Source organism: Rhizoctonia solani, chromosome 15 (genome assembly GCF_016906535.1).
Source record: "Rhizoctonia solani chromosome 15, complete sequence".
Taxonomy (NCBI): Eukaryota; Fungi; Basidiomycota; class Agaricomycetes; order Cantharellales; family Ceratobasidiaceae; genus Rhizoctonia; species Rhizoctonia solani.
In genome coordinates, this window is record NC_057384.1 from 1,389,081 (window position 1) to 1,404,605 (window position 15,525).

At 47.4% G+C, this 15,525-nt stretch overlaps 3 protein-coding genes across 3 annotated transcripts; 2 read left to right on the forward strand and 1 right to left on the reverse strand.

The window, feature by feature from the left end:
* Positions 1–466: 466 nt before the first annotated feature.
* On the forward strand, positions 467–2,722 carry RhiXN_12231 (uncharacterized protein; the record flags this gene model as incomplete). The annotated part of the gene is made up of 11 exons (XM_043332046.1): positions 467–477; positions 528–572; positions 623–753; positions 819–882; positions 938–1,005; positions 1,065–1,174; positions 2,010–2,069; positions 2,122–2,166; positions 2,222–2,348; positions 2,395–2,458; positions 2,512–2,722. The coding sequence occupies 11 exons, from the start codon at positions 467–469 to the stop codon at positions 2,720–2,722; spliced, it is 936 nt and encodes a 311-aa protein (XP_043186807.1).
* Positions 2,723–5,130: 2,408 nt separating this feature from the next.
* RhiXN_12232 (Tyrosine kinase specific for activated) lies at positions 5,131–7,856 on the reverse strand (the record flags this gene model as incomplete). Its single annotated transcript, XM_043332047.1, has 18 exons — positions 5,131–5,175; positions 5,228–5,422; positions 5,481–5,489; positions 5,546–5,713; positions 5,769–5,789; positions 5,852–5,899; positions 5,955–6,122; positions 6,180–6,380; positions 6,435–6,488; positions 6,545–6,751; positions 6,807–6,815; positions 6,865–6,930; positions 6,998–7,126; positions 7,179–7,199; positions 7,266–7,313; positions 7,362–7,532; positions 7,580–7,792; positions 7,854–7,856. The coding sequence occupies 18 exons, from the start codon at positions 7,854–7,856 to the stop codon at positions 5,131–5,133; spliced, it is 1,776 nt and encodes a 591-aa protein (XP_043186808.1).
* A 2,183-nt stretch (positions 7,857–10,039) lies between these two features.
* Positions 10,040–14,909, forward strand: RhiXN_12233 (Retrotransposable element Tf2 protein; the record flags this gene model as incomplete). The annotated part of the gene is made up of 3 exons (XM_043332048.1): positions 10,040–11,394; positions 11,469–13,308; positions 13,371–14,909. The coding sequence occupies 3 exons, from the start codon at positions 10,040–10,042 to the stop codon at positions 14,907–14,909; spliced, it is 4,734 nt and encodes a 1,577-aa protein (XP_043186809.1).
* Positions 14,910–15,525: the final 616 nt, after the last annotated feature.

The following is a 15,525-nucleotide window of genomic DNA, read 5'->3' on the forward strand; positions in this document are numbered from 1 at the left end:
TGTCCTACATAGCCTGGCCTGATGCATATGGTTAACAGTGTCTCACTATAAAACCTGATTACTTGAGCTCTCCTACATCCTCAGCTTAAGCAATCCTCTTCAGCCTAGTCCATTACTCCTTGACTCTCTAGTTATTCTACCCTACCTTAGTACTATCCCCAATGGACAAAAAAACACTACGCATCTACCCTCACAGCCTCCAAAAGTGAGTTTGATATCTCACAATCCTGTAGTTTACTCTGACCTGCACACTCAATTCCAATATAGAGATACTACTATTGCTCTTATGTTTGAACCTCCTAGATCTTGCCAGCTATTCAAGAACCAATTCCCCGTTGTCTGGAGTAGGTATTTCATATCACATAGTTAAACATATGTAACCATACACGCACAGAGGTATTGACTTTTCCAGTAAAAAACTGTAGTGGGAGCAGTATCCAGTACCTCCCCTGCTTTGCCTTTGCATATGGTCAAGTGGTAAGTCCCCAAATGCCGTCTTGCTGAAGTCTCAATAACCATGCATAAAGGATCAAAATTATATTTTCCACCCAACTGCATGGGTCAAGGCACAGGTGAGCTTCAACTGTTGTATCATTTATTAAATTAATCATTTACCTTGCAGAAAGAGGGGAGTTATTAGCAATCTCTCTGGTGCCACAGATCAGTTGATATTTGACCAAAGTATCCATAGAGATGACTCTGAGCATTTTGTATGCAAGAATAACTCTAGTGGGGTGGTCAACTTAAGTATTGGTATGCATCAGTACTTCATGCTACTATTACTTATTACGTTCTCTTACAACCATGGTTTGGTACAGGTCTTCTCAACGGAAAGGGTGCTGACCAAAAGTTTGAGCCTATACTTGTATGGACCAACATTGCGTGAGCCTCAGCCATAAGTTGTATCACATTTTTTCTGATTTTCCATTTTAAACAGCACCAGATCCAATGTAACCACTAAATTCACCCCCAATTTGACTGTCCAGGTTACTTGCAACTATCAGGGTATGTGCGCATGTTCCCCTCCATGAACACGGCTAGGTTGATGGGCTTTTGTCATTTAGCCACCAAAATACTTTGTGGCAAGATGGAGACCAATGCAATTTGGTCCTATGATCTCAACAAGCTGAGCAAAATGGACGGTGTGACTCTCTGGAATTTTGTGGAGGACAACGTGAGTGGTTCTTTCTCAATCAGTTGGGTTGAGTTTTAAATTGCTTGTCTTCCAAATTTGGTGTGATTGCTATACATCAATATTGAAACAAGGTTTTGTATTCTTTTATTGTTATCTTTAGACACAGAGACTTTATGGGGCTGTAATTCCAGCTACCTTAATTTGTGGCATATCAATATTCAGGTTTGAGATCAAAGAATTGAGACTGGGCGGGCATTATATTTATTTTGTTCCGGAGGCTCAATATGTAACAATGGTTGGGGACAGCAATTGTGGCAAGCCAGGAACCAAGGGGAATTTTTGCATAGAATACCTGCCAGAGTTCTTGACAGGTGCTTAGTAATTACCACACGTGACTTTGTTCCTGGCTCAACCTTGACCGGTGCGGCTATAGCAGTCCGGTTCTAGAATCACCGGGATTATCACCTTGGAGTTGATTTGAATACTCTCAACAACATGTGTTCCCACATAAAACACAACAAATGTCCCGCTCGCGCTTCCAATGCCTCGCTCTTTCAAGCTTATTCCTCTCATAGCCACACACTCTTGTTTTTTCTTTCTGCCATAACCTATACAAGCCGACGGGCTCAATGGCCAGTAAAACATTGAATATCTACTCGTATGGACTTCAAAAGTCGATTTCCTTCTTGCCATGTCGAGATTTGCTCTGACCATAACTTTCGTTAGGGATACGACTTTAATGCTCATGTTTGAGCCACCGAATTCCTCAAAACTTTATAGAGATCAATTTCCTGTTGTGTGGAGTAAGAAAGACTTTCTACAGTCACCAGTACGAATTTGACATTTTGTAGAGGTGATCACTTTTCGTGCAAAGGGACACTCCAAAGCCGCGCTTCATTATCAACAAAGACTGGCCTTTGGATACGCTCAAACTGTAAGGGCGTATGTCAACTCTAAAATGTTATACGGGCTAAGCGGTAGTGTAGGATTGGGATAATCTTGTAGACTCTGCCGCCTGGGTCGAGGTTGCGGTGCGTTCGACTTGGATACCGAGCAAGACGTACTGGCTAACGGAATTATTCGTAGAGCGGAGAGGTCAGCAGGATCTCTGGAAAAGCTGGACAGAAGCGATTCGGTCATAATGCAAAAGGACATGCTACCAAGAAGCTTGTTTGCAAGAACAATACCGATAGTCGTGCCAACTTGAGTATTGGTATGTTATCCAATGTTTTGTTTGGACCCTTCTCAATTTTTTAAAGGATTTGTCAGGGGAGACGGGATTAACCAACGCTACGAGCCAACGATGCTTTGGACGGGTGTCGGGTATGTTTCTTAAAGCGGTCCTTATCTACACACCACTTATGAGACATGGACAGTGCCAAGTCTAATGTTGCCGTCCAGTTCACTCCGGTCCTGTCTGCATATATTACTAGAGACTACAAGGCTACCGAAATGCTTCGCGGCGAAGTTGAAACCGACGCTATCTGGACCTTTAATCTTGATCAGCTTGATGGTGTCACGGGCTGGAACCTAGTAGAGGACGATATCACTGGCGCATTTGGAATTGAGCCTGCCCAATTCGTGTGAAGGCTGGGTCTTTTGGTGCCCAAGGAAGCTTGGAGCTCTATGTATGCTTGTCGACGGTCACTAACAGGAACTCAATTTGTGTTCTCTTACTGCAATTTTGTTCGGTGTGTTGTATATTATTGTATTTTTGTGGTTATACTACCCCATGTTTAGCAAAGGACGCCGGCTTCTCCAGTGCTTATGCGCTGGCCTCGATGTGTTCCGAATCTTTTCCAGCAATGCATTTCATTAAATCATCACAAGAAATCGGAGTAAATCGCAAAGCATGGATCATATTACTATAAGATATACACGCTGTGCTTTAATAAGATTCTGAAATCCAATATGTCAATTAAAAATATCTTCTTTCCCGTGTGGCCTGAGAACTATGGGCTATGTATGTTTCCCCCGCACAAATCGGACTGAGAGATGTACGTTGAAGTAGGGAGCAAACGGGGGTATACTCTCCAGTCGCATATACATAGCACGTGCCCGCACACGCGGAGATTCACCCCTTCCACCCCTTCCACCGCTACACATCCCCGTCTCCAACGTCTGTTTCTCAAAGCCAATATATATTGACCCCATTCTCAGCCCGATTTCTACTCAAACTACTTGTTCTTAGTATGCTGATCTTGCACAGTACAGATCACTGGGATGTGCACGTCCCAGAATCCCGAAATAAACAGGCCCTCTGGCAAATCGTACTGAGAATATTTGATATATATAGACATCCGAAAAGGGTTTGACTCAGATCATTGCATTCGCCGTTTTTGATGCGATTATGACCGGTCAGCAATTTAGGGAAGTTATAGAACCCTGGGCTTCTGACTGAACGATATCACGACGCCATTTATTACGGTATTTTGTATCTTGCTCTAACATAGTGACTCCTCGACCCATCATGGACTCTTTGATATGCTCGTTAATACATACTAAATTAATTAATGTACATAACACGCGATATGGTAACTTACCCACAAGAATGATCACATGATCAAGCACTTTGACGGACATCACTTTCAGGACTTATCCTCTGCCCGCTCGTCCGCGTCGGCCACGAGACCCAGACCGGTGAGGTTGGGGAACCCCCGCGGCTGCGAAGCAGCGAGGGTGGACCGGGGGCGCCCGACCGCGAGTCTGGCTCGTGGGTGGGCGGCCCAAACCAGCTCTCGTGACCTATGGGATGGTGGGTGGGATAAAACGACACGCAAAGGCGTGCCGCGACACTCGGTGTATACGAGGCCGGACGGTGGAGGAGGTCGGACGCAAGTCGACACGACGTGAAGCGGTCGTCACGTGACTCGCTACATGCTCCGGCTAAGTCGCTGTTTTGTGACTCCGCAGGCTTCGTCGCAAAACGTCCCTTTTAACCACCAAAATGGGCCTCATGCGACACTACAAGTGGTTGAATTAAAGGATACGCCTAATGCCATGTTTGATAGGAGATATAAAATGGTTTATTTGTATCGGACTCATAGTAAAGATTGGTTGACTACCCGTAAGGTAGAAACTGGCATCTGGAGCGTCATTTAGCCGTCTGGACGTTCCAGACTCCCCGGACGCAAATAAAGACCCTAGCCAAAAATCAAATTTGTTAGCATCCGCCCCAACAGCCGCCAAGGACCCCTTTCCAGACTTCTGGAAGTGAGGTCAGACGACTAAGTCTGGAAGGGGGGGTCACCCCCCCCTTCCAGACATGCAAGTGAGTCTAAATTATTCTAAACTGCTCAGGGTCCAGTCTTGGCAGCCATTTTGTATGCAGACCACAATTTGTACGTACCACAAATACATTGTAACACATGCATGCAACGCACAAAAATACAATAAAATGTTAACCTTTGTAATAATGGTCTCTGGCGTGCTCAAAAATGAGGTGGTCATGTAAACGCAACCGTCGTTCCAAGGTCCCCTGTTTCCGTGGCCCCATATACCTTGCAAGGACCTCATCCGCGCACAAGTAGTGGGGCCAAACACGCCAGACATGTCACAGGCTACTGATTTTTATTTCTTTATATACTCATATATGACGTTGTATGTTAAAAACGATTGCATTTATGGTCTGTTGGTGTAATTGTAAATTGGTCAAGGAGACGAATCACGCTTGGTCTAGAAATGTAGACTCCACCCACGCGGCTGTGCCACTTCCGTCTTACGGGAGGTGCATGCGTCTGGGGTCCTACCTAGATCATCGGAGCGGAGTCGGCCCGTATCCGACGGACCGTTTATTTGGCCTTCTGACTGTGCCAGATCTTGCACGTATCTTACGGGTAGTCAACCATTATCATCGAGTCATCGGGAGTTATGTATATTGTGAGAAAAAAGGCGAGCTCCTGAAACGGCCTTCATCTGCGCCTCAAACTCCAACAAAATGCAAAGAATGGAAACTCCCTAGCTGTTCATTTTCTCGCGGTGGGGTCTTTACTGGCTCAAATATCTGACTTCCAGATGCTTTCATCTGAGAACGTTGACATCTAATGACAATTCTGAGTATAATCTTCAAATAAGGCAGGCACTTGAACCTACAGCATCGCGCACCGTAGCGGCTGTTGGTCTAAGCCATTCGTTCGCATTCCAGCAGTTATTGACCAACGACCACAATAGATTTCCCTGATCATTGATAGGGAAATATTGGTCGGGGCGCTCAAGCTTACCACGGATGGTGAATTCGCTGGATAAGAGTGAGCGCCCTATTCCAGACCGTCCAGAAATAATGATACTCTGATTAATGTATTAGAACAAGGATGGTCAACAGACGAGTTTTATTTATCTCACGCACCAGTATTGTCTAGTTTTAGATTTGGTCAATCAAAATGAGGGTCAATAATATGATAAACCACTAACCGTCCCAAGCATACCGATCTCAATCCCCTGAAGATAGCCAAATAATTCCATAGACTCGCATGAATCCGGAAGAAGCCCGGGAAATCCGAGGAGTTCTTGTCGATATATACGGGCCTTTTCAAACCCACATAGTTTGATGCATTCATGATCTGCAACAAGGAGATTGCTCTAGGTGAAGGGTTTTGAGTCATTCAAGTCGATGTAATGAGACGCCCATTCTTACTATGTTGATGTTCCAATGAATCTAAGACATAGAAGCGGACTCAGGCACCACCGTAATATTCAATTAACACATGAGCTACTTACAATTTGGTTTGAATGGAGATAAGCCACAGCATCTGCCACTTGCGTGGACTAATTTGGCCAATAATTCAAAGGTGTGTAAGTCGTCTCAACCATGGGAGCGTACCACTTTACAGCAATCTCTAATCCCTTTATTTCTAGTGATATAGTCTGTCAGACGACCGTATCCTATCCAAGGAGACACCATTGCGAGAGAGTCTTGGATCCGAGCCACCCCAATCAAATTTAATATATGAGGGTGATTACACCGTGACCATATGTAAGCCTCGTATGCCTACTCGGGGGAGTTGCGCAATAAATAGATATCAGAGCGTATCGATAATCGACTTACTAGGCTTTGCTGGAAATGTTCTTGACTGGACTTTTGAGCGAAGCCGGACAATATCGCACCTTTAAACGCAAGTTCATCATTACGTGAAAGCATATACTGGCTTTCAGGGTCGCTAATAGGTGGCCACCTCTGTAGGTTGGGCGCCTCAGTCACGGTTTTGCAGCCATGATAATAAAGACACAGCAATATTTCTCCCGTGGTCTGTATTGCCCAGTATATCAGTCTACTGGAGATCGAATGGAATGCTTTAGTTACCATTGTCTCTTCGATAACGTCGAATCGCATCGTTGGGCGAACAAGTGTTCTAAGCTACCATCCGTTCTTGATTTATTTACTGTCGTTTCAACTATAAATGGATGGCATACCTTATCCAATAGTTCGATAGCCTTTGGTCGCTGACATGGGTCAAATGCCCAGCAATTCTCGAATAGTTTCCATAAAACGTTCGATTGATCTTTGCTACCCATTAAATCGTGCTTGGGCCGGGCTGGGTGCACTCCAGTTGTAATCTTTCGAACAATAATAGCCTCATTGACACTCTCGTGGTATGGAGGACGACCTGTAGTTATTTCCTGTAACATGCTCAATCATGGGGGAGTTAAACTAGCAGAATTGATTAGAACGCACCAGCATAGTCTAAGGAGTACCATGTAATCTTCTTAAAGAATAAGACTGAGAAACTTACCATCCCAAGCCCATATATATCCCCTTCCGTGGTAAGCTTAGTTTCCTCCATAAGAATCTCCGGCGCCTATGCGTTTAATTAGTTGTTGGAAGGCGATTATAATTCAAATACGATCGTATGCTAAATTACGCACCGTATAACGGACTGTGGCAGTGACTCCGCTCCCTGTTCCCCTCGTAAACTGGAGGGTATAATTGCTTAGTGATGATGTGCCAAAATCAGTGAGCATAGGGATATGTTCTTCTGATACTAAAACGTTAAGCTTTCGAAGACAAAGCTCGTCTTTTGCTAATTTTCTATGCTTGACCACTTACCCCTTTGATGTCACCATGAACCTAATTAGTGGCAAAGTTTGCGATACATTGTTATGCACAAGCATGGGAATCACAAAGGATACTCACGATCCCTCTATCGTGCAAGTAAGCCACCCCGTCTGTAATTTGTACACACTAACCATATGTTGTAGAGGACTCTATAAGATTTATAAAAGGTCTCACCATTTGATGCCGATCCGCATGGGGATTCTGGGACAGATACCACGTTAAGTTTCCCCTGGGCATCCAAGGTGACACCATTGCTATGCGCTCTTGGTATTGGGCTACCCCAACTAGGTCAAGTACATGAGGATGGTCACACTTCGACCAAATATATATTTCATGAGCGGCGCGCTAAATTAAGTTCAGAATATTTCATTTGGAAGAAATGCATGACCCACTCTCAACTGCCTTTTTCCTTCTTCTTCTTGGGTTCCGACAAATATTCGAAGACATTTTATGGCAACAGGACTACCATTACGAAGTGTTCCGTAGAACACATCGCCAAAGCCACCGCTGGCCACGGGATACTGGCTACATTTGTGAAGGTCTAAGTCTTCAGTTACGTTCTTGCAACCATGTTCTTGTAAGTGGACCATAATTTCGTTTATGGGCTGAAATCATCTTTGTCAATTAATAGCTCTCCAATAAATCTCCAGCTGTTATGAGACGTACCATCGCCCCACTGATTGTAGTTTCCGGCCATACACTATGGGTATCTATTGGAACTTGACTCGCCATGTGTAGTGACTTCGCGGTTGTTGGTAGCTACACAATACTCACACGGTCATGTGGTGAATTATGTAAGCGCCAGAGTAGGTATCAAACCAAGCGCCGCCAGAATGGAGTGGTTTATAGAATGGGATGATGACGCAGTTGTGACAGAGCAAAGTACTGGTGCTCATCATGGATCCAGACGCTGCAGAACTTCCGTGGCAAAATCTGTGGGTGTTGAAATTCCGCATATTTGTTATACAGGACATCATGGGTGAAACAAATGGTCAGTAAACATGAGATAATCACGTTTTTGATTCTGGCCAGAACATTCAGACCATCCTAGCCATATTTTGACAAGGATTGGTCAGAGTTGACAAATTTAAATACATGTGGTAAGAGTCTATATGTTGTGCACCACTGTAAGGTGGGTACACACTAGTAGCAGGTGCTTGGGGCTGTAACTAATACAAGGTAACTACTGACTAATTGCTAGGCCATACTACTGTATCTATAGTGCTTAAGGCGCTTCTAAGGCTAACTACTGACAAAGGGGCCTTAGGCCTGGGAGGTGTGGTGAGTTAGGTAAGGGGTAGCAGTGGTGCTACTGGCAACCAGACTACTTAGCTGGCTTCTGATAACCTGTTTTGTGAATAGGAGACAAGGTAAAATTGACTTGGGGTCTCCAAGCAATTTCCCTGCTGTTTATATAGACAAGTAGAGAGTATATACATGGTCAATGCGCATGAGAATAGAAGAGTCTGTATGAAATAAGAAGCATGGATTTCTCCTAAGCACCCTTGGCATGGCATCTTGGTGCAGCATCTTGGCATAAATAAGCACCAAGATCATGTGATGAAAAAACAAAAGATATCAAGTCCATAAAAATAGTAAAAATATCAGAAAAAAGATGTGAATCTAATGGTATCATTTTCAAGGGTGTAACACTATATGTCCATATGATATATTTAACTGTGGATATTGGGCAGCTACCAGCCAAGCTGAAGCACAAGTCAAATACAGTGACTCACTGAGAAATATATGTCCCATGTCACAACTAAGCTTGGACCTATGATACAAATAGATTTAAAGTCTGTGGCCCTATGTCATAGACACAATCGATACCAGGGAATTTATTCCCATTTTCTCGAATTTAAACGAAGACAAACGGACAACTTTTCAAATCACGTGATCTCGGCGCTTATATCATACGCTAAGCGCCGAGCCACGTCCCCATCCGCGCTTACCTCAGCCCACGTAGCCACCTCCACCCAATGACATCACTATGACACGTCAGTGACACGTATGGCCAACAGCGGAGCGGGGTTCTTATTGGATTAGGATTTGCATATTCTGTATTTGTAAATAGTTACTCTCTGTAATATATAAGGAGGCCAACCAACCATGGTAACACCCAGGTCGATTACCTCTTGTTGCATCCAACATTGTACAAGGGCCTTACAGCCCAGTAAGTCACTTAGTTACACGCCTTAAGCGTCGTTCTCGCTGTACATACGTAGCTTGCCGCCGCCTTACAGCGTGTGGTCGTCGTAGTTAGTTAGTCCGTCGTCGTAGGGTACCTCGCCGCCGCCTTAAGCGGTTCACTGTACTAGTCACACGGCCACAAGCGCCAGCACCCTTGACGTCCTTACAGACGTCTAGGACACTAGGTAATCAACCTGAAGTCGGTTGCAAACCGTGCCCACCAGCACACCCACACTTAGCTCAACAACAAGAAGGACTCCTGTACTAGCACAAGGGAAATACCGGAGATTGGGATCGCCTTTCGCTGTTAATAATCAAACCAGCGTCGTCCCCTCCTAGTACCAAATTGCTATAAGGCAGACAGTCCCTATTGCCCGCATACCCCCGGTCGCCGCACCTTTTACCAGCGGACCTAGACAGCCGATACACCCGCTTGCAGAGACTGGGTCCTACATCACGCCTGTCCACGGCTGTGATTAGTGATTCCTACTGTTCAACGCTAGGTCGTTTGACGCAAGGTCTTAGCGATCGAGTAATAAAGCGCTCATAAGTCCTGATATAGGCATAACCCCCCACACACCGTCACCATTACCTCCCGCACTCCCCCTTGTTCTTCTTCTCGGGCATCCTCCCACGCTGGCCGGTCCTACCCCACTCATTCTATGGCAACCCGCTCCCGGCCGCCCTCTCAAGCCCGCTCCCCTATTGATCAGGGAGAGTTGGGACCCTTCCTTCTGCCAGCCTCCCCTGAGCTCGGCAAAGTCTCACTCAAGCGGGTCATCCACCTTCTCTGGGGGCTCCAATCCCAAGTCGACCGCATCAAGCGGACCCTCTTGGAACAAACTGAAATTAGTCGAGAGGTTCAAACCAACGTCAAGAATATCTCACAAGCGGTCAATGTTGTCAAGGATGGGCTTACCCAGCTCCAATCCGCCCGGGGTCCCCATACCCCAGAAGAACAAAAACCCCCCGCGGTCAAGGAAACTCCCAGGGCCGCGCCCAAAGCCGAGCCTATTGGCAAGGCTCAACCATTCCTTGGGGCCCCAGCCCCCATCATCTCCACAGGGGCCCCCAGGCGCGACCCCCTATCCCTTTTCAATCCCTACCCTTCCTCGTCCTTCCCTTCAGGACCGGCTCCAGCAGCCCCCCAAGGACCTCCGCCAGCACCTGTCACTACCCCGGCGCTGCCTCCAGCCCCCTCCACTGTGAAAGTGGACCACCCAGATGCCTTCAAAGGCAAAATAGGCTTGGAGGCCAAACAGTGGCTGACTCGAATGTTGGCCTGGGTACGTCTCAACCAGAGGCAGTTCCCCTCGGACTTGGAGGTCCTCAGCTTCCTTCTCATGAATATGGAGGAAGCGGCCGGGGCCTGGGCCCACCCCCACTTGGACCAACTAGGGTCCCATCGCGCGCTCATCCAAACCGTGGATGAGTTTAAAGTCGAATTCCTGGCTGCGTTCGGAGACCCGGACGCTACCAGAGCAGCGGAGCGGAAGATCACTTCCCTCACCCAATCCGGCACCTGTGCCGAATACATTACTAAGTTCCGCACGCTGCAAATGGAGCTTGACTGGAACGACGCCGCACTCCGTGGCCAGTTCGCGCGGGGACTCCACTGGCAGGTCCAAAAACAGATTGCCACAAGGGAGAGGCAACCCCGCACCCTGAGGGAGCTGCAAGATGCTGCCCTCATTATTGACAACGCCCTCCGCGAGGAGAGAGCCAGCCACCCGCAACAGGGTAATAAGTCTGGCAAATCTTCCACCACCCCCAACCGGGGGGCGAGTACCGGCCAACAGGCCACCAAAACCGGCCCCCTCTCTTCCGATCCCAACTACGTCTCGGAAGAAGAACGTAACCGCCGCCGCGCAGAAGGCCTCTGTGTGAAATGCAGAAGGGCCGGACACAAGTTTGCCGAGTGTAGAACCGGCTGGAAGGCTACCCCAAAGGAGGACAAGGGGAAAGCCAAGGAAGCCGCCAAGATTGGCAAAGACTCCGAGTACCAATCGGGAAAAGAGTAAGGGTACCTGCTGCCGCGCGCAAGGACCCCAAGGACTCTGGTTGTTTTGAATTTTGTAATATATCAAATAGTACCAATAGAAACGCCCCACTTTTTACAATCCCAATTCAACCAGAGAAAGAAGCGGATACATTAGAAGTCCTGATTGATTCAGGCGCCACATCCTCATTCCTCCACCCACGCACCGCCGAGACACTACGCCTCCCTCTAATAGATCTCCCTCACCCCCGTACCGTTACTATGCTCGATGGGTCGAGCCCCCAGGCAGGCAAAATCTGGAAGAAGGCCAACCTAACCTTCTCCTTTGATGGCAAGAAAATGACCAAGACCTTCCTTATCTGCAATACAGGGTCTCACACCGCCATCTTGGGACTGAAGTGGCTAGACGCTCACAACCCAGAAATTGATTGGAACCAACGCACCCTCTCCTTTCCTCATGCCCCACCAGAACACGTGGCCATTGCCGAAGAGGAGGAAGCTGACAAGAACCCCCTTGAAGGAGTTCCCCCCAAGTACCATCAATACGCCAAGGTATTCGGAGAGGAAGAATTCAATAAGCTTCCTCCTCACAGACATTACGATATTGGCATAGAACTCACGGAGGAAGGTCCCTTGAACTCGCCCCTATACAGCATGACGGACGCCGAATCCGCCACACTCAAGGATTGGCTAAGGGACAAACTCAAAGCCGGGAAAATTTGCCCAAGCAAGTCTTCCATCAGCTCCCCCGTAATGTTTGTGCCCAAAAAGGATGGTTCCCGCCGCTTGGTTGTTGACTACCGTTGCCTCAACAACAGGACAAAGAAAAATGTGTATCCATTGCCCCGACCAGATGACCTTATGGCCCAGCTTTGCGGCGCCAAGGTCTTCACTAAGCTGGACCTAAGATGGGGTTATAACAATGTCCGAGTTAAGGAAGGCGATGAATGGAAGACTGCGTTCCGCACCAAATATGGTTTATACGAATCCCTAGTCATGACTTTCGGCCTTACCAACGCTCCCGCCGCCTTTCAACACTTTATGAACAAACTATTCAAGGACCTATTGGATGTATGCGTCATCATCTACCTCAATGACATCCTGATCTACTCTAAGGACGATGCATCCCATACACAACACGTTCATGAGGTCCTAAAACGGCTAATGGAGAACCAACTGTTTTGCAAGGCATCTAAATGTACCTTCCACGTCACCTCTGTAGAATACCTGGGTATCATTGTCTCCGATAAAGGGTTCAGCCTGGATAAACTCAAGATTCAGGCGGTACAGGAATGGCCGGTTCCCACTAAGGTTAAAGAAGTCCAATCGTTTCTAGGGTTTGCCAACTTCCTACGTTGTTTTGTCGCCAACTTTAGCCACATGGCTAGGCCCTTGCACAACTTGGTCAAGAAGGACGCAACCTGGAAATGGGATACTAAGGAACAAGATGCCTTCCAAGGATTGAAGGACGCCATTACCAATGCTCCGGTTCTCTGTCATGCGGATCCATCCAAACCATACTTCCTAGAAACAGACGCCTCCGGTGCAGCCCTGGGTTCTATACTTAGTCAACGCCAGGAAGATGGACGCCTGCACCCATTAGGGTTCTTGTCGGAGTCATTCAAGGGAGCCAAGCAAAACTATGACATGCACGACAAGGAGCTTCTAGCTATTATACGCTCCTTTGAGCACTGGCGCATATTTCTGGAAGGAACACCACATCCAATCACCGTGTTTACAGACCACCGCAACCTGGAATACTGGAAGGAGTCCCGGACATTCAATCAACGCCATGCACAATGGCACCTACTCCTTGCCGGATATAATTTCCAGATAGTTTATCGCCCGGGGAAACAATCAGGGAAACCAGATGCCCTCTCACGCCGCTCGGACCATGCTGACGTCCCTCCTGCCGACCAGACAATGCTCCCGGTCCCGTATTTGCCAATATAGCCATTATCACACCGGAAAAAGAACTTCAACGTCAAATTGAGGCTGCCCTAGACCAAGACAAGTCCCTGGAGGAAATCTTAAACTTCCTCCAAAATGAATCAAAGGCGCCCTCGTCCATCAAACGGGCGTTCAAGGACTATCAAATGGAAGCAGGATTGCTCTTCTACCAAGGAAGAATTGTGGTCCCCAATGTCGGAACCTTACAGACGGATCTCTTACAAATCTTCCATGACAGCCCACTGGCAGGGCATCCAGGAAGGCAACGAACCTTGGAGTTGATCTCACGCAATTACTATTGGCCGGGCATCCGCGCAGATACGTACTGGCACGTAGACTCCTGTGAAACTTGCCAACGCATCAGGAAACCCAAGTACGCGTCCATCCCCCCTCAACCCCTGGAATTACCTACACGGCCTTGGCAACATGTGTCTTATGACATGATAGTAGACCTGCCCAGAGACGGAACTTGCGATTCAATCTTGGTCATTGTTGACAGCTTCACCAAGTACGGGATTTTTGTCAAATGTTCCAAAAAACTCAAAGCACCGGAGCTGGCGGAACTATTCCTGGAACATGTGTGGAAACGGCACGGAATGCCTGAAAAAACAGTCTTGGATAGGGGAAGGGTCTTCAACAACAAATTCCTGAAAGCGCTATACAAACGCCTAGGAATAGACCCTCACTTCTCTTCAGCTTATCATCCCCAGAGCGACGGCCAAACGGAAAGGGTGAACCCCTCCATTGAACATTTTCTCAGGGCTTACTCAGGGATCAACCAACGGGACTGGACCAAATGGCTCCCAATGGCGGAGTTTGCGTACAACAATGCCGTACATAGTAGCACGGGGAAGACTCCCTTCAAAGCCTTATACGGATGGGAACCCACCTTAACCCCGTCAAACATACCAACCAACGTCCCAGAAGCAGACGACCTTGCCCAGACAATGGAGGCACAATGGAAGGAAGTGGAATCGGCACTCCGGCAATCTAAACAACGTATGACGGCCAGGGAGGAAGGAGGCCCAACGGAATTTGTAATTGGGGAAGAAGCTTGGCTGGACGCCAAAAACGTCAATCTCAAAACCTTAAGTCCAAAGCTTACGGAACAACGCCTAGGACCATTTAAGGTTATTGAGAAAATCTCCAACCGGGCCTACCGCCTGGAACTCCCTCCAACCATGCGAATCCACAACGTCTTCTATGTAGGGCTCCTGTCTAAAGTCAAAAGAGACAAGAAGCGCACCTTTGAAAATTGTCCCCCTCCTGTCACCGTGGACGGGGAAGAAGAATACAAAGTAGAAGGAATCACCGATGCCAAGGAACAAAACGGGAAATGGTTCTTCCGAGTCAAATGGAAGGGTTACGGGTCTGAAGAGAACACTTGGGAACCTCGAGAAAATCTGAAAAATGCCGAGAAAATTTTAGAAAAATACGAGAAGGAGATGAAAAGGAAGGCCCTTGGCGCTGCCAAGGCCCTTAAAGGGGGGGGCAGTGTCGTAGACACAATTGATACCAGGGAATTTATTCCCATTTTCTCGAATTTAAACGAAGACGAACGGACAACTTTTCAAATCACGTGATCTCGGCGCTTATATCATACGCTAAGCGCCAAGCCACGTCCCCATCCGCGCTTACCTCAGCCCACGTAGCCACCTCCACCCAATGACATCACTATGACACGTCAGTGACACGTATGGCCAACAGCGGAGCGGGGTTCTTATTGGATTAGGATTTGCATATTCTGTATTTGTAAATAGTTACTCTCTGTAATATATAAGGAGGCCAACCGACCATGGTAACACCCAGGTCGATTACCTCTTGTCGCATCCAACATTGTACAAGGGCCTTACAGCCCAGTAAGTCACTTAGTTACACGCCTTAAGCATTGTTCTTGCTGTACATACGTAGCTTGCCGCCGCCTTACAGCGTGTGGTCGTTGTAGTTAGTTAGTCCGTCGTCGTAGGGTACCTTGCCGCCGCCTTAAGCGGTTCACTGTACTAGTCACACGGCCACAAGCGCCAGCACCCTCAACGTCCTTACAGACATCTAGGACACCCTATCACCAATGGACTATGAAACAGAGAGGGGCAACAAAGACCCAGGGGTTATGGATAGAGGTAGAGGGCAACAAGGCCTGGGTTATGGGTTTGTAATAAGGTGCACTAATGGCCAACTAGGGGCCTGGGCAAAGGAAGG